The sequence below is a fragment of the Aquila chrysaetos genome, chromosome 13, assembly GCF_900496995.4.
Source record: "Aquila chrysaetos chrysaetos chromosome 13, bAquChr1.4, whole genome shotgun sequence".
Classification (NCBI taxonomy): domain Eukaryota; kingdom Metazoa; phylum Chordata; class Aves; order Accipitriformes; family Accipitridae; genus Aquila; species Aquila chrysaetos.
Window position 1 is genome coordinate 53,569 of NC_044016.1, and position 24,500 is coordinate 78,068.

Below are 24,500 nucleotides of genomic sequence, written 5' to 3' on the forward strand. Positions count from 1 at the left end.
GGTCCCCCAAAGGGGGCTGAATTTCAGATGCAAGAACGAACCAGGTGTGATGGGAACATGGTGGGATTACGGGTGAGATGGAGCAGAGGCGCGCACACGCACAAAACACAAACACGAGCACACGCTTTGGGAAGGAGCATGGAAACACGCATCTTTCCATGAAACCCACAAGACCCAAACACAACGTCCAGCTTTATTTGAACGGACTTGAGGCAGGTTAGAAGGCACAGAGGAACGGAGCAGCCAAAGCAATGCCGGTTGAACACGCACCATTTCTGCCTCTCGGGGACTCTGAGGCAGACAACGAGGAATCAGGCATGGCCCGAGAGAATGGATTGCCTTAGCTAATAGAACAAAACCTTTAGGGGATAGTTCTTCTCATTCGTCTCCGTAGTCCATCTGGAATCCCTCTTCCAGATCTGCAAATGAGAGAAGCAGCAGCATTGGAACCTCACTAGGCAGATAAATTTGGGGATCAAAAGAGGGAGGAGGGTGAGAATCATAGAATCATTTAGGTTGGAAAAGACCTTTAAGATCATCGAGTCCAACGGTAAACCTAACACTACCAAATCTACCACTAAACCATGTCCCTAAGTGGCACATCTACACATCTTTTAAATACCTCCAGGGATGGTGACTCAGCCACTGTTGAGGAGCAATCCTGTTCAAATTCTCTGTCCAGAACAACCTCCCAAAACAACTTTGAACAAAATGTTTGTTTGTTTCCTTTTTTTCTTTGGAAAGGACGGTGGAATAACAGTCAAACCCGGTCATTTTCTGGCAAAGACAATGAAGTCCCAGGATTCTAAGAATTAGTGTGGCCTAATAGAAGTGAAATATTTACCTCTTCTCTTCATCAGGCAGTGGGAGAAGAAAAAGATGAGGCCATTGATGGTAAAGAATGAACCCCCAACAACGATCTCTCGAATCCAGCTGATTTTATAGCCTGGGAAGGAATCAACGGTGACTTTACCATGATGCAACCTTTGCCTCCAACAGAGATGATAACTCCTACTTTGAGCAAGCCCATCAATATCTAGCCCCATCTTAGAGGGAAGGAGGTGAACTTCCCTCCAGCTCTACAAATCCCCTCTATGGTGATCTTGGGAAAGGGCATAGGAGTCAATGGATGTCAAGATTGTGACAAAATGTGGCCTAGCAGATAGACGGGCCTACCAATAAAATGGTAAGCTGTGTTTGCCACCCTACTGCATACTCCAGCTCAGCTGTAGTGGTCCCAGGGAGATGGTTGGATGCTTAGCTCTTGGGAATCTATGGTGTATATCCCCCCAGGAGAATGATGGATTGTCGAAAAAAGTTGTGGTCTCATCAGAAAAGCCAGACAAGGTGATGAGACAGTCTTTTCATTGAGATCTTTTTCTCCAGTATCCCTCCTTATTTTTGTCCATAAAAACATGGGCAGGTATGGCAATGAGCTCATTTAGTGATGGATAGAGAGACTGAGACAGAGAGATGGATGGTCATAGGACAGGAAGGGATAGAGATGAGACTCATGGATGAGTTCATAGGCAAGCAAACGGGTAATGAATTAACTAATGATGGGTCAGTAGTTACTAGATGCTCTAGTGAAGAAGGGTTTGAAAACTTACTTTTCAGGTTGACACTGATCCAGCTGCTCCTTTCTGAGCGAACGGGACGTGTAGACTTAATTACAAAATAGGCGCAACTGTAAGACCCAGAGACCTCCTCTCCCGTGATCCTGAGGTTGAAGCTGTAGTTTTTCACGTTCGATACTGGGATGGAGACTGCAAGTCCAAAGTCTGCATAGTATTGGACTTCTTTAACATCATCTGAAGATGAGGGGAAGGAGCAGAGCAGATTGACGTCGTTCCCAGGTCTATAGACCTGCTGCTGAGGATCCAGAGATAAAGCTGGGGCCATGGGAGCAGCTGGGGAAAAAAACAAACAATAAAAACCCAGGCAATAGGCTATCTGTTGACATCAGGGCCTGTGCGCAAACCCCATGATCTTTCCCAATGTCTCGATGTGGGGAAAAAAGACCCATGGTTCTCAGAGATAAAAACTCAAAGCAGCTTAAGTGGTTTCTTTGTTTTCACTGAAATGCAGAAAATAAGTATTTTTACGTGTCCAAAGTAGGAAGGCATGTAATACACCCCAAACCCTAACGAAAGCCTTGGGGAGGCTTACTGCTGTACGACCTCTTGGAGGTGACACAGCTGTTTGGCCAACTTATTCCTGCTTTCTCAGAGAAATCCAGGAGCACAAAAGGAGCTTGTGAGATGCCAGAGCAACTTCATCCGTACATTGGCAACCAAACGATAGGGCTATCAGACTAGATGATGCTCTAAAGGGAGGTGTGCAGTGTCTGGGCCGATGGTACCCAAGCCATATAGACAAGACCAACCTACCCTGAACCTTAAGTGAAAGAGGAAGGCTCCTATTGGAAGGAATTTCTTGTCCAGACTCCTTCAGAAAGTACATGCACGTGTACTCTCCAGAAGATGCTTTTGTAGCTGTAAGCTGGAGCCAGGCAGTTGTGAGGGAGTAAGGTGTTTGCAGGTCGATTTGCTCCCCAGTTTGATTGAAGAAACGAAATCCACCTATTTTCCTCATTGTCGGAGCCAAGCATATGATAGCGACACGTTCCCCTTCATAATAGACATCATGTCTGGGGTCTGTGGACAGTATAGGGGCTGGCAGAGGGTCTGAGGATGAAAGAAAGGATTTGGAGGATGGGAGGGAACTTTCAGATAGGAAAAGGAAAGTGAGACATCCCTTTTCCCTCCATTTTACAAAACATGGCTCAACCTCGCCTCATTGACAAAGGCTCTGTTCGGCTGGAGAGCATCTTGTGAGAGGTCAAGCTGCACTCACCTGCAAAGGACACAGCCAATGGTAGCAGCTGGAGGAAAGCTGCAAGAAAGTTGCATTGAGACGACAAGAGAGAGGAAACTGCAAAAAAGGAGAAAAGAAGTCACTTAGACAGCAACTGCCCTATGAAGTCCTGCCTCTCTTGGCCATCAGTCAAGACGGCAGCCCCTCCACAACACGATGGATTCATACAGGTCATGGTTCCTTTCTGTGCCACCGTGGCATGGAAAACCTAGACCGATCATGGAGAAAACCCGTGAAACAATTTCACATGCCAATGAGGTCACCCGTCAAAAAAAAATCTAGAAAACTCAACATGTCCCTGAACTTATCTTTTAGCTACATGCAACACATGCTGCCTGAGATTATTTCTTCTGTTAGAAGCGGTTTGGTGACCACCAAGCAATTGATTGCTATCAGCACTGGGAAATGGTCTCTTGAAACTTAAAGAAATGGGGCTGCTGGAGTCCTCACGGAGTTAGGAAGGACAGGAGATCTGATGGGTCCTAGCAGGGGAGAAAGGCGGCGTTGAGCCAGGGTGCAGGGCAGGAGGAGCTCAAGGTCAACTTGCATCAAACACCAGGCTGCAGAAAGGAATCTTTGGGGTTTCTGGCCCGCTCCGAGGCGGGGGTTGTTGCTTGGATTAGAGATGAGGAGGGCCTGGGGAGCTGTGGTGGGCTGGCCCTGGCTGGCAGACCAGCCCCATACAGCCACGCGCTCCCCCCACCCCCAGCAGGACGGGAATAAAGAATAGGAAGAGCAAAAGCGAGAAAACTCATGGGTTGAGATAAAAAAAGTTAAATGAGTAATGGAAGGAGAAAGAGAAAAAAAAAAACCCTAAAGTGGTGATGCAAAGACAATCACTCAGCACCTTCCCCAAGAACAGGGATAGCCAGCCAGACCCCGAGCAATGGCTGCCTGTCCCAACCCCCCTTTCCCACCGTTGGTATTGATTAGCATGAGGTTATAGGGCATGGAAAATCTCTTTGGTCTGTTGGGGTCAGCTCTTCTGCTTGTGTCCCCTCCCAGCTTCTTCCACACCCGCAGCCTGCTCCTTGCAGGGCAGAATGGGAAACAGAGAAGGCCTTGACACCCTGCAAACGCTGTCAGCGACAGCCAAAGCTCTGGTGTGTTATCGTCACTCTTCTAGTCACAAATCCAAAACGGCACCGTACGGGCGGCTGTGAAGAAAACTGACTCCATCCATCCAGACCCAGGCCAGGAACCCAGATCTTGGGTTCTCTCCCTGGCCCAGGAGCTGTAACCCATCACATCAACCCTGCGCAGGAGATCGGTGTAGGACCTCACCCCCTCCACCTTTCTGAGAGCAAACAGACCCGTCTCAAGTCCAATATTTAACCCTCCAATCCATTGCATGTGTGCCCACAATTCCCTGAAGAGCATTTGGGTTTGAGCTCAGGGATTCTCTGCACCTGGTTAACTCCCAGCCCCCGTCCCACCCCCGTGTCTCATGTCTCTGTCCGCAAATAACTGACTGCACTGGAAAAGTCACGTTTCTTCCCCCTTTGCTATCTATAGACAAGTGTCCCAAGTCATCCAGATGCAAATTCGCGTTTTCAAACTGCTGGTGTCCTGGATAAAAAATACTTTGACTTCTTTGCAACTAAGCTTCCCAGAGGTATGTTGGAGGAAATAAAAACCGCAACGCTCTCAAAGCAAAACAAAAATAGAAAAATTGTTTGTGCTGGGGGGTTTTTTTGTTTGGTTTGGTGTCTTTTTTCTTGCTAATGTGAAAAAAGCAAACATCTTCCAGACCTCGTCAGCCTCTTCATTGAGTACTAGAGCATTGGTGTGAGCTGCCAGGAATCACCAAGCTGCCAACATCTCCATCTCCATAACCATCACATTTCTGTCTCTCCATGGAAAGAGGCCAGCGTGTCCCAGAATTGATGACCTCTTCCTTTCCACCTCCTGGAAAAAAAGGCTTAGACTTGGGCAACTTGAGAGTAATCCAAGCGCCTTAATGCTGGTCTCGACTTCTGTTGGTGATGCCCTAGAGATTAATCTTGCCTATTTTGGGGTGTTTCAGTCCAGAAGTTAAATGCTGTGCAAGTGCTGCGGATGTGGAAATCCAGGATAAGTCTCAGCTGGACTAGCGACATGAAGGATGCGGGTGGGTGATGTCTTGCAGTTGCAAGTGTGAGGCAGCAGATGTAATCAGCTGTTTTCTGCTGAAAATTGCCTCCCCCACACAGAGCGTTTGAACCTAGTGTCTTTTGTAACAGGGTGAGATGCACAGAGGAAGAGGATGCACGCAAGTGCATGACCCCTCTTTCCAGTGCCCACGGATGATGCTGAACAGAGGTGGGATAGAGGCAGGCCTGAGCATTTGACGTCCTGGAGCACAGTTTTGCCCTGAGATAGAGCTCTCTTAGGCAGATCATAACTTTGTTTCACCCCTAGTCTGGGATGAACCAGTCCTAGTCTGGTTCTCAAGCCAGAAAGCAGACTGAAAAAGCAGAACAATGGATCAGAACTGATTTCATAAGAATCTACGCCAGAAAGAAAATGACGGAACTAGTATTTAACAGCTGGACTCAGTTGCCACAAAGAAGAACACACATTGGGAACCTCCCCAGCACCACCACAGCAATGAGTTTTCAGCCAACCGTTCTTCATCTCCTGAGAATACTGATATCCAGCTGGCAGGACAGAACTAACTGCATCGACCCACCAGAGAATTATATTCATAGAACAGAACAGAACAGAATATTTTTCAGCTGGAAGGGATCTACAATGACCATCTATTCCAAATGCCTGACCACTTCAGGGCTGACCAAAAGTTTAAGCATGTTGTTAAGGGCATTGTCCAAATGCCTCTTAAAGACTGACGGGGATGGGGCATTGACCACGTGTCTAGGAAGCCTCTTCCAGTGTTTGATTGTTGAGGGTCTAATAGAAGGGAAGGGAAGTGGGAAAAGGAGTGGGGTGGAGAGGAGGGAGGAGAAAGAGGAATGCCATTATAGAGAGGACTATGAAAGGCAGGAGGGAAGATTGGATTGAAAGCCCTAAAGGAGAGAGGGAGAAAGAAGAGATAACAGCAGCAACAAAAGAGAGGACTCGAGAGGGATATAAAGCAGAAGAAAAGCTAGAGATGAAAGAAAGGAAAATAATGGAGAAGGGAGAGGGGAAGAAATGAGAGAAAAGGAAAATGGAGAAATAAATGTGTGCATGGGGGAGGAAGAAGAGAAGAGGAGAAGAGAAGGGAAGAGGGAAGGGAAGGGAAGAGGGAAGGGAAGGGAAGGGAAGGGAAGAGCGAAGGGAAGAGCGAAGGGAAGAGGGAAGGGAAGAGCGAAGGGAAGAGCGAAGGGAAGAGCGAAGGGAAGGGAAGGGAAGGTGGGGTTGAGAGACTCACTGAAGAGTATCACGAGGCAGTAGATAATCATGGCACCGCGGTCCAGGGTGTGCTCAGAGCTCTGTGCTGGCCTGTCCAGGAGAGAAGCGTGCTGCCTGGTGGGTCCGTCCTGCCTTCTTCATCTGTCTGACTTGAATTGGGTGGTCAGAGGGGCAGGGAGAGGAAGCGCTGCAGAATGAAGTAGAAGCCACTAACCACAGCTGGGAGCTCAGGGGAAGCTACACCCTGGATGTTGCGTGTCTTGGGGTTGTCATCGTGTTTTCAGAGACCTTTTCTTCACTATGAGGGTAGTGAGGCACTGGAACAGGTTGCCCAGAGAGGCTGTGGATGCCTGGCAGTGTTCAAGGCCAGGTTGGATGGGGCTTTGAGCAACCTGGTCTAGTGGAAGGTGTCCCTGCCCCTGCAGCCTGTGGAGGACCCACGGTGGAGCAGATGGATATTCCTGAAGGAACTTCAGCCCATGGAGAACCCATGGCATAGCAGAGGAAAGGTGTGAGAGGAAAGACGTGTCAGAGAGAAATTGCTACATATTGACCATAACTCAAAGGAGTGAAGGTGAGCATGGGAAACAGGGGGAGGAAAGGTGTTGTTTTAATGTTTGTCTATCCAAATCAATAATTACACATGTATTTTAATTGGCAATAAATTCAGTCAATTCTCCCCAAGTGGAGTCTGTGTTTCCCACAACGGTAGTTGGGAAGTAACCACCCTGTATTCATCTCAACCCACAAACTTTCTCATTTGCATTCTTCCTATTTTTCTCCCTGTCCCACTGAGGGGGGACTGAGCAAGCGGCTGGGTGGGAGTTTGGCTCCTAGCCAAAACTAACCCATCACAAGTGTAAAAATGATTAAAATGTTCAAAATGTAAAACATTTTAAAATAATCAAATGTAAAATGAGTAAAAGAAGAACGTAATGTTATTATTTATAGAAGTCATATTTGATTGAAGAACACTGATTTTTCCTGTACGAACCAACACCACCCACATAAGAAAATATAGGACATGTACATTCACTTTTAAGGCCCTGCATGGATGACCATAAGACTAGTCACAGCAGCCGCAAACTGAAATGTCTCATGGAACAGAACTGCCTCTAGGGCAGAAGAATGGATTAGTGAACTTCTTGGGACCATTTCCAGCTAGGGGATTCTCAGACCCATTGAATCTCATGGTCAGTAGTGACAGGTCTGGTCTCATTTCTTTATGATTCACCCCCTCTTTTGCAAGGGTGCTAATAATTTCCCCTCTCTCCTCCAGCTCAATGCGAGGGCTTTGCATCATGTCATGGATGACTGTGCTGCTCTCCACCTCCCCTGGTGGGATAGTTCCCTCTGTCCCACCTCTTTCCTCTTGCTCCAGATCCACCACATGCTCCTGCATTTCTCCCATGAGAACCCTAAGGTGCTCAGCTCCTGTGCTGGGAAGGGCATCAAGATTTTTAACAATCACTGTAAATGGTGCTTTATACTAATTTTCAGCATTACTGGCACAGGAGAGTGGCTGAGCACAGCTCAGATTGTCATACTGAATGGAAACCAACTAAAAGAGATCATATCTAGTCCAGAAGTCTTATCTCTGTCTTCATGACAATTATGTTGCTGTTTCTTTTTCCTGTTGAATGGCTAGAACCACTGGTAAAGATAGAAGAGTGGACATTTTCAGATGTTTCTTCTTTTTTTTTTTTTTTTTTAGGTTAATCTTTACTTTCATTAGCTTCTGGGCAATGCTATTAAAACAAGAATGAGTCCATATAACACAATCCCTGACAGACACCTACCCACTGTTTCTGCTGGCTAACGACATACCTGCCTCTCCATTTCACACTCCTGTAAGCCCAATGGCTCATGAAATGATGAGACTTCTGGAGCTGTGGATACTCTTCCCTAAAAATCACTGATTCCTCTTCTCACTTTTCTATTTGCACCTCTCCAGACCCACTGGAAAAACCAAACCTCTCTTGTCCCAACCCATAACATTGTCCCAAAGACTAAAATATGCAGATGAGCTGCTTGTTTAGGGATGAGTGCTGGGTAACACAGAGTCACAGAGTAGTTGAAGCTGGCAGGAACCTCTGGAGGTCATCTAGTCCAGTCCTCCCTGCTCAAGCAGGGTCAGCTGGAACTGGTAGCCCAGGACCATGTCCAGCTGGGTTTTGAATATCTCCAAGGATAGAGACTCCACAACCTCTCTGGGCAAGGTGTTCCCATGTCTGATCACCTTGATGGTAAAAAAGGTTTTTTCTTGCATTCAGATAGGATTTCACGTGTTTCAGTTTGTGTCTCCTGTCCTGTCACTGGGTACTACTGTATATAAATATTCATCACGTACTTACACATTTTGGTAAGATCGTTTCCTTGGATGAAAGATGCTCCGGTCCCTCAGTCATCTTTGTGGCCATTTGCTGGACTCCAGTAAACCCCTATCTTTCTTGTACTGGGGAGCCCAGAATTGGACACCGCGCTCCAACGTGGCTTCACCAAGTACCGAGCAGAGAAGGATCACCTCCCTCAACCTGCTGGCAATGTTCTTCCTAATGCAGCCCAAGACACCATTGGTTTTCTTTGCCACAAGAGGGCATAGTCAGCTTGTTCAGACAGAAAATGTTGCCCAGTCACCAGCTGAGATGGGGAATCTTTGCTTGTCACCAGCTGATAGGAGGAGCTGAAGGAGAGAAACAGAAAGGACATCACTTGCCAGCTGAGGATGGGATTCATTTGCCTAAAGGGTGGCAGCTGGTACCAGTTTAAATGCATTAAGGCATTTGAGACATGCATCTGGGACTAGTAGATATAGCACAGGGCCTACAGAGCATCCCTAAGCTCACAAAAGCTGAAGGTCATCTATAAATCTACCAGATGCTTTGAGTAACTAAATCAAAACCTTTATCTCCCACCTCCATTTATGGTCTTTTCTGACCTTCACCTGTGTTAATATTGTTTCTTCATTATCTTAAAACTCACTTTTAGTTTGCCATATTGACAAGCATGCAGTGGTGGGATGGTAGGACAAGGACATTTGCCCAGGGAGGTGTGCTCTAAGCTCATTTCTTCCAGCAGCAGCCCAGTGTTGATCTGTTCCAGGGCCAGATCAACATTAATCTTTAAAGCAATCTGGGGGTGGGATTTAACTCTCCTCACATCAGATGTCTGCAGCTGAACGAGGCATCCAGACTCCTATATCTAACCTAAAGGTATTTTTATTCCAGACTTCTATATCTAACTTAACGGTAGAGTTTTATTGACCTGATCCATTCCATGTCCATCTTGGGATGAGATGAACCAAACATCAGAGGCAGTATTTTCTTCTGTGCTTGCAGAGTTTGCATCTGGCTGCTCTCTCTAACCCTTCCTTGTTCACATGGTGAAGAAGTCTGTGGCTTGCATCCTTCAGGAGGGCAGACTGTAGCTTTCCGGTCTACTTCACAGTTGTCTGCAAGAGAAGAGAGCAAGGAAAATGCATGAGAGAGTGTAGCTCCAGTAAGAGGAATAAATAGTGCTGTGATTGCCCAGTTTATTAATAGATCAGCTCTGCAGCTATACAGAGATCTTGTGCTGCTGGTGCTGCATCGTTCAATAACATAGTTTGCAAGAAACTAGTGTTCCAAACTAAAAACTTCATATGCAGCTAGGTGCAATCCTGCACAACAAATCTTAAAAGATTTTTTCAGTGAAAACTGAGAGCTAATGACAAATAAGTGAGTTTCTCTTGTATCCAAAATCACTCCAGTGAGTGGACACAATTAAAAAGACACTGATTTTGATCATATTCTTAACCCTTTTTAACAATGAACTGATGTTTTTAAACAAAAAATAACTTCAAGGGAGATTTTTACGGAGTTAGCTAACTCCTACAGATATTTCTATGCATTTAACTCTTTCTAGGGAGCTGTTTCTTAGGCTGGAAAAAGTCCTACGTGTAATGGTTCAAGACCTTATTTGTATTACATTGACATATGAGTGGTTTGAATTGGAAGGAGCACCCTGAGACTAACTGATCATGCAAGAAGCAATAGGAATTGCAGTCCCAAAGGCTGAGAATCTTCTTGCCGAGCAGACCAATGAGAATGTGGTTGCCCTGTCTGGTAGACATGGTCTTCCCTTTCAGGGTCAGAGGTACATCTGCAACACATGGTTCCTCTGGCCACAGGTCTTCAGATGAGATGAGCAACATCCCAGGAGCAATTCAGGCACATAAAAAGAGGCATCTAGTAACATCCAAGGAGTGTGGGGTAGCAGAGACCTTTTCAGCAGGTGATGCATAAATCTTGAAGACCCTCAACCTTGCAGTATGTTAGCTAGAGGCCGGATATGCGATACCCCAAGCATCAGAAAGGTCATCAGATACCAGTGTATAGGCAGCAAACTCACAGAATTTCTAGAGGGTCAGATGAATTCTGCCCTAAACTCCACAGATGGGTTTCCTACCGACAGCAATGGGAGCTGAGTTAACTAGGACACATAAATGCAGCAACCCTTGTTTCCGAGGGAAAGCTAAGGAAGGCCATGATCTCTCTCTTGTATTTACAGCCCATCCAGAGGTACTGAACACTCTGCATGCAGGTTCTTCTTCTTGAATATGGAGAGAAATCAACACTTCCTAAAGGTGATTCATCACATCTGTCTCAGCCCCTGATTTTAGACATGGATAGTAGTCCTCCAGATAGTCTGATTTCTGTCCACAGAGTAGATTTAGATGATTACCTGAAAAGCAGACAACTAATTTCTAGAAGAATAGCATCAGAAAAGATGAATCACTATCAAATAGAGAACAATATAGCCAGGGAAGAACTGTGTGAAGCTTTGACTGCAAAGAGTAAGTTTCAGTGAATTAATTAAGTTCCTCAGGTTTAGGATTTGGGAAGTAAAACAATTATTTCTTCCAGCTGTGTCAGAAAACCCAGCAGTCAGCTGATGGCACTAAGGGGAAGGGGCTATTCTTAGTACCCGCCGAGACGCTGAATTCAGTTGCATATTTTTGACATGTAAACACCCAAAGAATCTTTGAGAGCACATAGATGGGCCAAGCTGAACAAAATGGGAAGGAATTTTTGTTCACCCAAAGCGGGACCATCACCAGCACTGACTCAGATTAGTGCAAGTTGCAAAGGTAGGGAGGACAAATTGCAAAGGTAGCTCTTCCACTTCATTGACTGCGAAGGTCTCACAGGAAATTTAGTAATGTTAGCCTACCTTTGGGAGGAAAAAGGATTTGCCAGGGTGTTTGCTGTGGTTAGAAGTGATGGATAAACATGGAGGGTATGAAAAGGGCTTGCATCTCTCTCTTTCTCCATGGATCAGAGAGGCTATCCAATAGATCCAGCTGGGAATTGGGCAAGTGAGGTAAGATCAGTGCATCCTCTTCCCCCCAGGACGACCAAAGCAGTGTCCATGGTATTCTTCCCATGAATCACTTCCCGTGGCCCTGCACCCAATTTAAGAGCTAAAGCAAAACATTCCCTCAATTTAATTGGCAGAGGAAGATGAAAGTGGTCAAGTGTGCCAAAGGGGACATCAGTGGAATTGCTGGAATAGTGCAGCTAACCATGAGTCTCAAGAAGATGGCACAATTCTTTTTTCTTCCTTTTTTCTTTTGCTGCTTCCTAGTAGCAAGGTGGCTGGGTGAAATGTCTTTCCTCATGCAATGTTGGGAAGAGTACACCTACTTTCTCTCTTTCTCTTCCTCTCTTTCTCTCTTCCTTTCCTTCTTTCTCTTCTCTCTTCTCTTCTCTTCTCTTCTCTTCTCTTTTCTCTTCTCCTCTCCTCTCTCCTTTTTGAGCAATGCAGAGCACCCTCCCCACCAAAACCATGCCATGCACATGGGACAGTGGCAGCTCAGATCGTTGATACCTCCTCATCCCTACTCCTGGTCCTCTGAATGCAAGATGGGACCTAACACCACATTGACTGCCAACGTCTAGGATATCTGGAGGGCCTCCTACAAGCCTTTTAAGCTAGTGACAGAACACTTGTTACAAGCCAAGTGGTTTACCAAGAAAGAAACTCTTTCAGTTTGCAATTTGCTAGGACTTATTTACTGAAAGGGACTCAGAGTTCATGGGGCAAAGAGACAGTCCAAAGGTGATCTAGAGCATGTGGGGAGGAAAAGCTCTTTGAAAATGTGATGACATCCCCAAGAAACTGTTGTGGTTTAACCCCAGCCAGCAGCTAAGCACCATGCAGCTGCTCACTCATTCCCCCCCCACCACCCAGTGGGATAGGGGAGGGAATCAGAAAAAAAAAAGTAAAACTCGTGGGTTGAGATAAGAACAGTTTAATAGCACAGAAAGGAAGAAACTAATAATGTTAATGATAACACTAATAAAATGACAATAGTAATAATAAAAGGATTGGAATATGCAAGTGATGCACAGTGCAATTGCTCACCACCCCCCAACTGACGCCCAGCTAGTCCCCGGGTGGCAATCCTCCCGCCTGCACTCCCCCCAGTTTATATATTGGGCATGACATCACATGGTATGGAATATGCCTTTGGCCAGTTGGGGTCAGCTGCCCTGGCTGTGTCCCCTCCCAACTTCTTGTGCCCTTCCAACCTTCTTGCTGGCTGGGCATGAGAAGGTGAAGAATCCTGGACTTAGTATAAATAGTCCTTAGCAAAAACTGAAAACATCAGTGTGTTATCAACATTCTTCTCATACCAAATTCAAAAACATAGCACTATACCAGCTACTAGGAAGACAATTAACTCTATCCCAGCTGAAGCCAGGACAGACACACAACATCCAGGGTGTAGTTTCCCTCTTTGTGGTTAGTGGCTTCTACTTCATTCTGCAGCGCTTCCTCTCCCTGCCCCTCTGACCACCCAATTCAAGTCAGACAGATGAAGAAGGCAGGACGGACCCACCAGGCAGCACGCTTCTCTCCTGGACAGGCCAGCACAGAGCTCTGAGCACACCCTGGACCGCGGTGCCATGATTATCTACTGCCTCGTGATACTCTTCAGTGAGTCTCTCAACCCCTGCTTTGCCTTCTCCCTCCCCATGCATATGTTTAGTTCTCCTTTTTCCTTTTCTCTAATTTCTTCCCCTCTCCCTTCTCCATTCTTTTCCTTTCTTTCATCTCTAGCCGCCTTCTGCCTTACACCCCTCTCAAGTCCTCTCTTTTGTTGCTGCTGTTATATCTTCTTTCTCCCTCTCTCCTGTTAGGATTTCAATCCAATCTTCCCTCCTGTCTTTCATAGTCCTCCGTATAACGACATTCCTCTCCTCTCCTCTCCTCTCCTCTCCTCTCCTCTCCTCTCCTCTCCTCTCCTCTCCTCTCCTCTCCTCTCCTCTCCTCTCCTCTCCTCTCCTCTCCTCCCCTCTCCTCTCCTCTCCTCTCCTCTCCTCTCCTTTTCCCCTTCCCTTTCTTAATGTTAGGCCCTCAATAATTTAATTCTCCGGTGGGTCGATGCAGTTAGTTCTGTCCTGCCAGCTGGATATCAGTATTCTCAGGAGATGAAGAACGGTTGGCTGAAAACTCATTGCTGTGGTGGTGCTGGGGAGGTTCCCAATGTGTGTTCTTCTTTGTGGCAACTGAGTCCAGCTGTTAAATACCAGTTCCATCATTTTCTTTCTGGCGTAGATTCTTATGAAATCAGTTCTGATCCATTGTTCTGCTTTTTCAGTCTGCTTTCTGGCTTGAGAACCAGACTAGGACTGGTTCATCCCAGACTAGGGGTGAAACAAAGTTATGATCTGCCTAAGAGAGCTCTATCTCAGGGCAAAACTGTGCTCCAGGATGTCAAATGCTCAGGCCTGCCTCTATCCCACCTCTGTTCAGCATCATCCGTGGACACTGGAAAGAGGGGTCATGCACTTGCGTGCATCCTCTTCCTCTGTGCATCTCACCCTGTTACAAAAGACACTAGGTTCAAACGCTCTGTGTGGGGGAGGCAATTTTCAGCAGAAAACAGCTGATTACATCTGCTGCCTCACACTTGCAACTGCAAGACATCACCCACCCGCATCCTTCATGTCGCTAGTCCAGCTGAGACTTATCCTGGATTTCCACATCCGCAGCACTTGCACAGCATTTAACTTCTGGACTGGAACACCCCAAAATAGGCAAGATTAATCTCTAGGGCATCACCAACAGAAGTCGAGACCAGCATTAAGGCGCTTGGATTACTCTCAAGTTGCCCAAGTCTAAGCCTTTTTTTCCAGGAGGTGGAAAGGAAGAGGTCATCAATTTTGGGACATGCTGGCCTCTTTCCATGGAGAGACAGAAATGTGATGGTTATGGAGATGGAGATGTTGGCAGCTTGGTGATTCCTGGCAGCTCACACCAATGCTCTAGTACTCAATGAAGAGGCTGACGAGGTCTGGAAGATGTTTGCTTTTTTCACATTAGCAAGAAAAAAGACACCAAACCAAACAAAAAAAACCCCAGCACAAACAATTTTTCTATTTTTGTTTTGCTTTGAGAGTGTTGTGGTTTTTATTTCCTCCAACATACCTCTGGGAAGCTTAGTTGCAAAGAAGTCAAAGTATTTTTTATCCAGGACACCAGCAGTTTGAAAACACGAATTTGCATCTGGATGACTTGGGACACTTGTCTATAGATAGCAAAGGGGGAAGAAACGTGACTTTTCCAGTGCAGTCAGTTATTTGCGGACAGAGACATGAGACACAGGGGTGGGACGGGGGCTGGGAGTTAACCAGGTGCAGAGAATCCCTGAGCTCAAACCCAAATGCTCTTCAGGGAATTGTGGGCACACATGCAATGGATTGGAGGGTTAAATATTGGACTTGAGACAGGTCTGTTTGCTCTCAGAAAGGTGGAGGGGGTGAGGTCCTACACTGATCTCCTGTGCAGGGTTGATGTGATGGGTTACAGCTCCTGGGCCAGGGAGAGAACCCAAGATCCGGGTTCCTGGCCTGGGTCTGGATGGATGGAGTCAGTTTTCTTCACAGCCGCCCGTACGGTGCCGTTTTGGATTTGTGACTAGAAGAGTGACGATAACACACCAGAGCTTTGGCTGTCGCTGACAGCGTTTGCAGGGTGTCAAGGCCTTCTCTGTTTCCCATTCTGCCCTGCAAGGAGCAGGCTGCGGGTGTGGAAGAAGCTGGGAGGGGACACAAGCAGAAGAGCTGACCCCAACAGACCAAAGAGATTTTCCATGCCCTATAACCTCATGCTAATCAATACCAACGGTGGGAAAGGGGGGTTGGGACAGGCAGCCATTGCTCGGGGTCTGGCTGGGTATCCCTGTTCTTGGGGAAGGTGCTGAGTGATTGTCTTTGCATCACTTCTTTAGGTTTTTTTTTTCTCTTCTCCTTCCATTACTCATTTAACTTTTTTTATCTCAACCCATGAGTTTTCTCGCTTTTGCTCTTCCTATTCTTTATTCCCGTCCTGCTGGGGGTGGGGGGAGCGCATGGCTGTATGGGGCTGGTCTGCCAGCCAGGGCCAGCCCACCACAGCTCCCCAGGCCCTCCTCATCTCTAATCCAAGCAACAACCCCCGCCTTGGAGCTGGCCAGAAACCCCAAAGATTCCTTTCTGCAGCCTGGTGTTTGATGCAAGTTGACCTTGAGCTCCTCCTGCCCTGCACCCTGGCTCAACGCCGCCTTTCTCCCCTGCTAGGACCCATCAGATCTCCTGTCCTTCCTAACTCCGTGAGGACTCCAGCAGCCCCATTTCTTTAAGTTTCAAGAGACCATTTCCCAGTGCTGATTGATAGCAATCAATTGCTTGGTGGTCACCAAACCGCTTCTAACAGAAGAAATAATCTCAGGCAGCATGTGTTGCATGTAGCTAAAAGATAAGTTCAGGGACATGTTGAGTTTTCTAGATTTTTTTTTGACGGGTGACCTCATTGGCATGTGAAATTGTTTCACGGGTTTTCTCCATGATCGGTCTAGGTTTTCCATGCCACGGTGGCACAGAAAGGAACCATGACCTGTATGAATCCATCGTGTTGTGGAGGGGCTGCCGTCTTGACTGATGGCCAAGAGAGGCAAGACTTCATAGGACAGTGGCTGTCTAAGTGACTTCTTTTCTCTCTTTTTTGCAGTCTCCTCTCTCTTGTCATCTCAATGCAACTTTCTTGCAGCTTTCCTCCAGCTGCTACCGTTGGCTGTGTCCTTTGCAGGTGAGTGCAGCTTGACCTCTCACAAGATGCTCTCCAGCCGAACAGAGCCTTTGTCAATGAGGCGAGGTTGAGCCATGTTTTGTAAAATGGAGGGAAAAGGGATGTCTCACTTTCCTTTTCCTATCTGAAAGTTCCCTCCCATCCTCCAAATCCTTTCTTTCATCCTCAGACCCTCTGCCAGCCCCTATACTGTCCACAGACCCCAGACATGATGTCTATTACGAAGGGGAATCTGTCACATTGAAATGCTTGGCCCCGACATTGAGGAAAATAAGAGGATTTCGTTTCTTCAATCAAACTGGGGAGCAAATAAACCAAACAGCATCCTTCTCCGATCTGACTGCTTTGTTTAAGCTTACAGCTACAAAAGCATCTTCTGGGGAGTACACGTGCATGTACTTTCTGAAGGAGTCCGGACGAGAAATTCCTTCCAACAGGAGCCTTCCTCTTTCACTTAAGGTTCAGGGTAGGTTGGTCTTGTCTATATGGCTTGGGTACCATCGGCCCAGACACTGCACACCTCCCTTTAGAGCATCATCTAGTCTGATAGCCCTATCGTTTGGTTGCCAATGTACGGATGAAGTTGCTCTGGCATCTCACAAGCTCCTTTTGTGCTCCTGGATTTCTCTGAGAAAGCAGGAATAAGTTGGCCAAACAGCTGTGTCACCTCCAAGAGGTCGTACAGCAGTAAGCCTCCCCAAGGCTTTCGTTAGGGTTTGGGGTGTATTACATGCCTTCCTACTTTGGACACGTAAAAATACTTATTTTCTGCATTTCAGTGAAAACAAAGAAACTGCTTAAGCTGCTTTGAGTTTTTACCTCTGAGACCCGTGGGTCTTTTTTCGTCTGCCCATGGTTCAAGCTGGGTGTAGAAAACAGAGCCATGAGTGACCCCTAGAAGCTGTTCTGAGTACAGGGCTCTGTATTTGCCCCACTAATAATCAGAAGAATAATTAACTTATTTTCTAGTCCCTTTTTTGAGGCTGAGTCGAGACATAGGGAAAGATCATGGGGTTTGCGCACAGGCCCTGATGTCAACAGATAGCCTATTGCTTGGGTTTTTTATTGTTTGTTTTTTTCCCCAGCTGCTCCCATGGCCCCAACTTTATCCCTGGATCCTCAGCAGCAGGTCTATAGACCTGGGAACCACGTCAATCTGCTCTGCTCCTTCCCCTCATCTCCAGATGACGTTAAACAAGTCCAGTACTATGCAGACTTTGGACTTGCAGTCTCCGTCCCAGTATCGAACGTGAAAAACTACAGCTTCAACCTCAGGATCACGGGAGAGGCAGACTCTGGGTCTTACAGTTGTGCCTATTTTGTAAATAAGGCTGCACGTCCCGTTCGCTCAGAATTGAGCCGCAGTGTCATTGTCTATGTAAAAAGTGAGTTCAAACCCTTCCTCACTAGAGCATCAAGTAACCACCAACCCATCATTAGTTAATTCATTATCCATTTGGTTGCCTATGAACTCATCCATGAGTCTCATCTCTAACCCTTCCTGTCCTGTGACCATTCAACTCTCTGCCTCAGACTCTCCATCCATCATTATATGAGTTCATTCCATACCTGCCCATGTTTTTATGGACAAAAATAAGGAGGGATACTGGAGAAAAAGATCTCAGTGAGAAGACTGTCTCATCACCTTGTCTGGCTTTTTTTGCAGGGGGGACGACGTTGCATCATGGTGAAGCCACCATTAATTCCTTCCCAGGCCATAAAATCAGCTGGATTCGAGAGATCATTGTTGGAGGTTTGTTCTTTACCATCAATGGCCTCATCTTTTTCTTCTCCCACTGCCTGATGAAGAGAAGAGGTAAATATTTCACTTTCACTAGGCCATACTAATTATTAGAATCCACACTTCATTTTCTTTGCCAGAAAATGACCGGGTTTGACTGTTATTCCACCTTCCTTTCCAAAGAAAAAAAGGAAACAAACATTTTGTTTAAAGCTATTTTGGGAGGTTGTTCGGTATAGAGAATTTGAAAAGGATTGCTCCTTACCCTCCTTCTTCTTTTGATTCCGAAATTTATCTGCCTAGTGAGGTCCAAGACTGAAAAGAAGCCATTTCCAATGCTGCTGCTTCTCTCATTTGCAGATCTGGAAGAGGGATTCCAGATGGACTAACGAGAGGAATGAGAAGAACTATCCTGTAAATGTTTTGTTCTACTAGCTAAGGCAATCCATTCTCTCGGGCCATGCCTGATTCCTCGTTGTCTGCCTCAGAGTCCCCGAGAGGCAGAAATGGTGCGTGTTCAACCGGCATTGCTTTGGCTGCTCCGTTCCTCTGTGCCTTCTAACCTGCCTCAAGTCCGTTCAAATAAAGCTGGACATTGTGTTTGGGTCTTGTGGGTTTCATGGAAAGATGCGTGTTTCCATGCTCCTTCCCAAAGCGTGTGCTCGTGTTTGTGTTTTGTGTGTGTGCGCGCCTCTGCTCCATCTCGCCCGTAATCCCACCATGTTCCCATCACACCTGGTTCTTATTTGCATCTGAAAGAGGTTGGAGAAGGAATGGAAGGCAGAGAGCAGGATGAGAAGAAAGAAGGTGGAAAGAGAGCCCCCAAAGCAGAACAGGTCCTTTGGTGAGTCATCAACCCAACAGCCACCCTCTTTCCTTGCCTGGGGTTGTCCCTGTCCTTGAAGTTAGGGCAATGCCATCCAGGGGTGCAGTGGGTGCTGGGAGAGCCACCGTAGAGGGGCAGGGGATTGTGGGGGGGAAGCTCGGATTTCTGGGATCTCTGTGGGCCTGAGATGGAGGCAACGAGAAAATGGGGCAATCTGGGGAAAAGTGGGGATTTGCCGGGCACTGCAGGAGTATGGGGGACAGTGCGGGTATATCAAGGACTGCGAGAGGAGCTCATGGGGCTTTGTAGGGATATGGTGTTGGTGGGGATGGTTGACGGGGGCATTGTGGGTTTAAGGGGTCTGCGAAGAAGGGATATTGCATTTTTGAGGGCTGTATGTGTGATATACGGGAGCCGTGGGGCTAGAATATGAGAGGAGATTTAGGTTGGACATAAGTGTTATGGTTTAACCCCAGCCAGCAACTAAGCACCACGCAGCTGCTCACTCACTCCCCCACACCCCCCCCAAAGTGGGATGGGGGAGAGAATCAGAAAAAAAAAGTAAAACTCGTGGGTTGAGGTAAGAACAGTTTAATAGCACAGAAAGGAAGAAACTAATAATGATAATGGTAACACTAATAAAATGACAATAGTAATAATAAAAATAAAAAAATAATAAAAATAATGCAATTGCTCACCACTCGCCGACCGATGCCCAGTTAGTTCCCGAGCAGCGACCCCCCCAGGCCAACTCCCCCCAGTTCCTATACTAGATGGGACATCACATGGTATGGAATACCCCTTCAGCCACTTTGGGTCAGCAGTCCCGGCTGTGTCCCCTCCCAACTCCTTGTGCCCGTCCAGCCTTCTTGCTGGCTGGGCATGAGAAACTGAAAAACCCTTGACTTTTAGTCTAAACACTCCTTAGCAACAACTGAAAACGTCAGTGTGTTATCAACATTCTTCTCATACTGAACCCAAAACATAACACTATACCAGCTACTAGAAAGAAAATTAACTCTATCCCAGCTGAAACCAGGACAATAAGGGTCATTTTTACAATGAGGGTGGTAAGACACTGGAACAGGTTGCCCAGAGAAGTTGTGGATGACCCATCATTGGAAATGTTCAAGGTCAGGTTGGATGGGGCTTTGAGCAAACTTATCCAGTGAAAGATGTCCCTGCCCATGGCAGGGAGGTTGGACCAGATGATCTTTAAATGTCCCTTCCAACCCAAACCATTCTGTGATACTATGATTCTATGACCTTGGAAAAAATGAGGGGCTGTAGGTGTGCTGGAGTTGCAGGGACGAAATATTGAGGCAGAAGAAGTATATGGAGTACTGTGAGCATATGGCCTCTGTGGGGATGAGATCAGGGTAGACTTTGGGATTACTGGAAGCTGTAGAAATGGGCTATAGGGACTAAGAGGATGGGATATAGAGTTTGTAGGGGGTGGATGGATGGATGGATGGATGAATGGATGTTTGCAGCTTGTGTTGCTCTATGGGATTGTCCTTGCTCTGTGGGATGGGAGAAGGGAAACAGGATGGGAGAAAGGCAACAGGCTTTGTGTTGGATTACCAGGTTGGAGTGGGATATGGGATGCAGGGTGTAGGGTGGCTGTCAGGCCGTAGTGTGGGAGCAGGGATGGAGTGGACAATGGCTTTTAGGATGGGAGTAAAGCAGTGAGTATTCTATGGGGTGTTTTTTGGGCTATGGGGTTAGAATGGGGCTTTGAGGGAGGTGTTGGGAGGGAGGCTATAGGGTGGTTACTTGCCCATGGTGTAAAATTGGGCTATGTGGTATGAGTGGGTCTATGGGGTAAGATTTGTGTTATGGGGTGGCATTACCCTCTGGAGTAGAAGTGAGGCTACAGGCTGGAGTGGCACTATAGGTAAGATTTTACGCTATGGAGAAAGAGTGGGCCAATAAACAGGAAGCTAGGTGGAGGAAACAGCACTTGGGCATAAAATTGTGTTTATGAGGAGACAGTACAGATGTGGGGTGAGAGGGGGCTACAGCGGGGAGGGGGGGCTGTTGTTTACTAGGGAGTGGGTTGGTGGTGTTGTGCCAGTGGGAGTGTGCCCGTGTGGTCAGCGTTGGACTTTGGGGTGGGTTTGGGGTATGGAGTGGCACGATGGGATGGGTGTTTGGCCAGGAGGTGGTAGTGGGGCTACGGGATTGAGGTGACACAGGCATGGGTTACGGGGGGGGGAGCGTAGGTTGGAGTAGGAGTGGGGCTATGGTTTAGGCACTGGCCTATGGGATTGCAGTGCACATCATGCCGCATAATGGGACCCCATATGGATTGGTGCCATGAGGCAGGAGCAGGATTACGAGATCAACCACTGAGACTTCATGGCCATGGTGACCTGGGAAGGGACTTGTAAGGGCAACCCCATTGTATGGGCAACCACAGCCCCCTGCGGAACTGTGGTATGCGGGTGCCTCTGCTGCACCAGCACACCCAACCGCTCCCCAGGAGAGACCCAGATGTCCCAGCTCACTCTGCTCCACCCCCCCACACACATTAATCCCTCAGGGGACCCAGGCACGTCTCCCTCTGTTCAACCCCACACACTCTGCCCTCCAGGGGACCCGGGCAACTGGATGCCCCAACCTACCTACCTGTTCCCTGTCCGCCCATTCCTACCCACCCAGGACACAGCTGTCCAGATGTCCCTGCTCCACCCCACAAACCCAAATACACCCAGATCCCTCCTGGCCCCCAGCCATGGGGTCTCCCCTAATTATCCAGTGCTATCTACAATTAATTAGGAGGGAACAGCCTTCCCCTTAACCCCATGGCATGTCAGGGCACTGTTAGGCGGTTGCTCGCAGAATGCAGGCCCTTCCTAGATCCCCTGCTTTCTTCCACTCCTTCCCAGTGCCCTCCAAACCCTCCCAGTTGCCCCTCATGCCCTTCCATTGCGCCGCAGCTCCTCCTCCCAGCTCACGAGGACCCTACTTTCCCCAGGTCCCATCTCCACTGTGCTCCAAGGACTCGCATCTTCTCTCCCGGGATCTTTGCAAGGACCTGCGCCCGTCTCCTCCGTAGGTTGACCCCCCAGTCCCTCTCTGTCTGGCAATTGCTCAAACCACGGGGTGTGACTTCCCTTCAGCATAATTCAACAGAAAACCTTCAACGGAGGAGGAGTCAGCAAAACCGCAGCACAGAGAGGAACTAGGCAAGGGCTGAAGGACATGAGGCAGCACTTGGGGATTTAAGGAGGGGTGGGCTGGGTCAACTTGGGCCCTGCTACTCTAAAATGAACCATTAGACCCTAGTAGGCGTCCCCATCCCTACCTGGGCAATTGTCCCTGGAGAAACCAGTCTCTTCCCTGTGTTGGTAGCTTGGAAACATGCCCAACATCTTCCAGCAATCCTGGGGCTCCGGGTGCTCTGTAGAAGATTTGAGAAAATTTAGGACTATAAGACTGTTAGAAATTAATATAGAATGAGTTAAGGTTATTAATGGCAACAGAGCTGCTCAACAGGCCGTGAACAGCGTTCTCAGCCTGCCCCCCTGTATAGCCCCAATCCAGGACCGGATTAACACCCAGTCAAGCTAATCAGTAGAGACAGATCAAACAAAAGATGAAAAAACAGCAAGATACAGGTGCTTAGCTGGGGAGTGATTAAAATAGGTAGAGCTTACAAAGATAAATGTGAAATAGTTAATGAAACAGCCAGAGAGGTTTTCTCGGAATTGCGTAGGTATGAGACTTCAAGGTAAAGGGGGTGAGAAGATGACTGTGGGTTGCCATTCACTGCAGTGGTGGCCCAACTCTGAGTTGTTAATAAAGCAAACCTAGAGAAATCCATGACTGAGAATTCTTTAACAGCTCTTGGTCTATACCTCAGGCTGAGAAATCTTCCCCCTACCTCCTTGTTTGCCCCATGGTGTCCCTGCAACCTGCTATGTCCATGCAAAAAGAAACATCTTTTTCTTTTCTCTGCTACAGAGAATTTATGAGATTTCTTCTGTTTGTTTTTTTTTTTTGTTTGGGGTTGGGTTTGGGGTTTTTTTCAGAATTTTCTGGTTATTTGTGCATCAGACATTGAGAATTTCGCCACTTACTTACTTACTCAAGGCTGCAAATGCACGAGCCCTTCCTGTATGAAAACTAGCAGGAAAAGCTGTGGTCTGAAACAGAAATACAAACTGATGAGCTCATCATCCTACATCAGATTAAACAAAAAAGAGCTGCAAGAAGAAGGAAATACAGTTTGGGGGGGGGGGGGTGTGTGCAGGTTTTCACATTGCCTGTGCTCAGGAGCTGGCAGAAGAAGTGCGTGGGGCTGGGACCCCCCGCGGCACGCTAGGAAATGTGGGTTCCCCCATCATGGCAGCACGCCGGAGCCCGCGGCACCGGTGGGCACGCACAGGGCCCCCCGTCCTGAGGGGGTAGAGGAGGCAGCACCAGCCTCGTCTTCCTCCCTGTCAGGGCACCGTCAGGACTATCCCCTCCACCGTGCCCACCCCAGCATCCCCGTGGGCAGAGGAACTCTTTTCCTCCATTCTGCCCATTGCCCTGCGTGGTGGTGGTGCTGGGAAGGGTCTCCTCAGGCACTCAGCCCTGTCCGTGCCGATTTCTCCTCAGCACAAAGGAACCTCCATGGACAGCCGGGGTGAGACCTTTCCCCCCAGGTCACCAAGAACTGGACAGAAAGGGGATGCAGAGTCTCCTAGTCTCCTCAAATTTACTCCACGAGGACACGATCATTTTGTAGAACACGTTTTTTTGTGGCACTGCCCCCGCCCCGCCTTACGTTTGGTCTAGTTGTTTGGGGTTTTTAAGCAGATCCCACGTGCATTTAAAAAAAAAAAAAAGACTGAAGATTTTAAATTTCTCTTTGGAAGACAGCATTTTACAGTACCAGAAAATTTTACAGTACACCCAGAAAAATATACTTTGAAGAGAGAAATGGCCTTTAGCTGGCTTCAACCCATGTACTCCTGCCAGGCAACTGGGGACACCCAGCATCCTGGCGGTAAGCGTGTAGAGATAGGTAATGGGAATCATATTTGCCTTCTGATTCAGCTGTATAATACGATTGCTCCATTCTTTTTCTGTTGTCATTTCACTATATTGTGATTTCAGTATATTAAGTATATATCACTTCTCTAAATAAAAATCCCCTGTAACATCAAATATCCTCAAATAAATAAATTTGGTATTAAAACCTTAAACCCTCCTCACGTGGAGCATCTGAAAGTAGCTGGTCAGGGAGTATAGGACTCTTGACACCCTGCCGACTAGCTGAGGGCACGCTGTCCCACGTTGTCTGCATCCCTCGTGAGGAGTGGACGTTGCATCAGCACTGGTGCCCAAACTTGGCGCATTGCTAGCGGGCGACCCTCTCGTGGGGTTTTTGTGCCAGGAATTTCAGCCCCCTGGGCGTGCATGAGAGCTGTTTTCAGTCGCCCTCCGCAGCCTCTTATTGGACTCAGTCTTTGTCACCTCGTCAGCGAGGGCGTTATGGGAGATGGTGTCAAAATACTAACTAAACCCAAAGTAAACAGCATCCTTTGGTCTCCCCCTGTTCCCAGCGTGTTCTGCTCCATCCTCTTCCGAAGGATCAAAGCAAGGCCGACCAGCCCG

At 47.5% G+C, this 24,500-nt stretch overlaps 2 protein-coding genes across 12 annotated transcripts; one reads left to right on the plus strand and one right to left on the minus strand.

Annotated features, from left to right (window-relative positions):
* Positions 1-131: 131 nt before the first annotated feature.
* Positions 132-24,490, minus strand: LOC121233782. 3 transcript variants are annotated; one of them, XM_041128606.1, is made up of 10 exons: positions 24,083-24,490; positions 22,201-22,296; positions 9,475-9,661; positions 8,565-8,864; positions 6,230-6,397; positions 2,857-2,934; positions 2,391-2,687; positions 1,611-1,910; positions 845-946; positions 132-419 (listed from the first exon to the last, which is right to left on the minus strand). In XM_041128606.1, the coding sequence occupies exons 5-10, from the start codon at positions 6,258-6,260 to the stop codon at positions 379-381; spliced, it is 849 nt and encodes a 282-aa protein (XP_040984540.1). In that variant the 5' UTR covers positions 6,261-6,397; positions 8,565-8,864; positions 9,475-9,661; positions 22,201-22,296; positions 24,083-24,490; the 3' UTR covers positions 132-378. The 3 variants fall into 3 exon arrangements, with proteins under 3 accessions (XP_040984540.1, XP_040984542.1, XP_040984541.1); XM_041128608.1 differs by lacking the exons at positions 6,230-6,397; positions 8,565-8,864; positions 9,475-9,661; positions 22,201-22,296; positions 24,083-24,490 and adding an exon at positions 3,046-3,124; XM_041128607.1 differs by lacking the exons at positions 2,857-2,934; positions 6,230-6,397; positions 8,565-8,864; ... (1 more) ...; positions 22,201-22,296; positions 24,083-24,490 and adding an exon at positions 2,965-3,070.
* Positions 12,942-23,370, plus strand: LOC115350192 (alpha-1B-glycoprotein-like). 9 transcript variants are annotated; one of them, XM_041128604.1, is made up of 8 exons: positions 12,944-13,191; positions 16,246-16,323; positions 16,493-16,789; positions 17,409-17,708; positions 17,990-18,139; positions 18,824-18,908; positions 21,871-21,947; positions 22,928-23,370. In XM_041128604.1, the coding sequence occupies exons 1-8, from the start codon at positions 13,161-13,163 to the stop codon at positions 22,957-22,959; spliced, it is 1,050 nt and encodes a 349-aa protein (XP_040984538.1). In that variant the 5' UTR covers positions 12,944-13,160; the 3' UTR covers positions 22,960-23,370. The 9 variants fall into 9 exon arrangements, with proteins under 9 accessions (XP_029891411.1, XP_040984538.1, XP_029891413.1 ...); XM_030035551.2 differs by lacking the exon at positions 22,928-23,370 and having other exon boundaries at positions 12,942-13,191; positions 21,871-22,202; XM_030035553.2 differs by lacking the exon at positions 22,928-23,370 and having other exon boundaries at positions 18,038-18,139; positions 21,871-22,202.
* Positions 24,491-24,500: the final 10 nt, after the last annotated feature.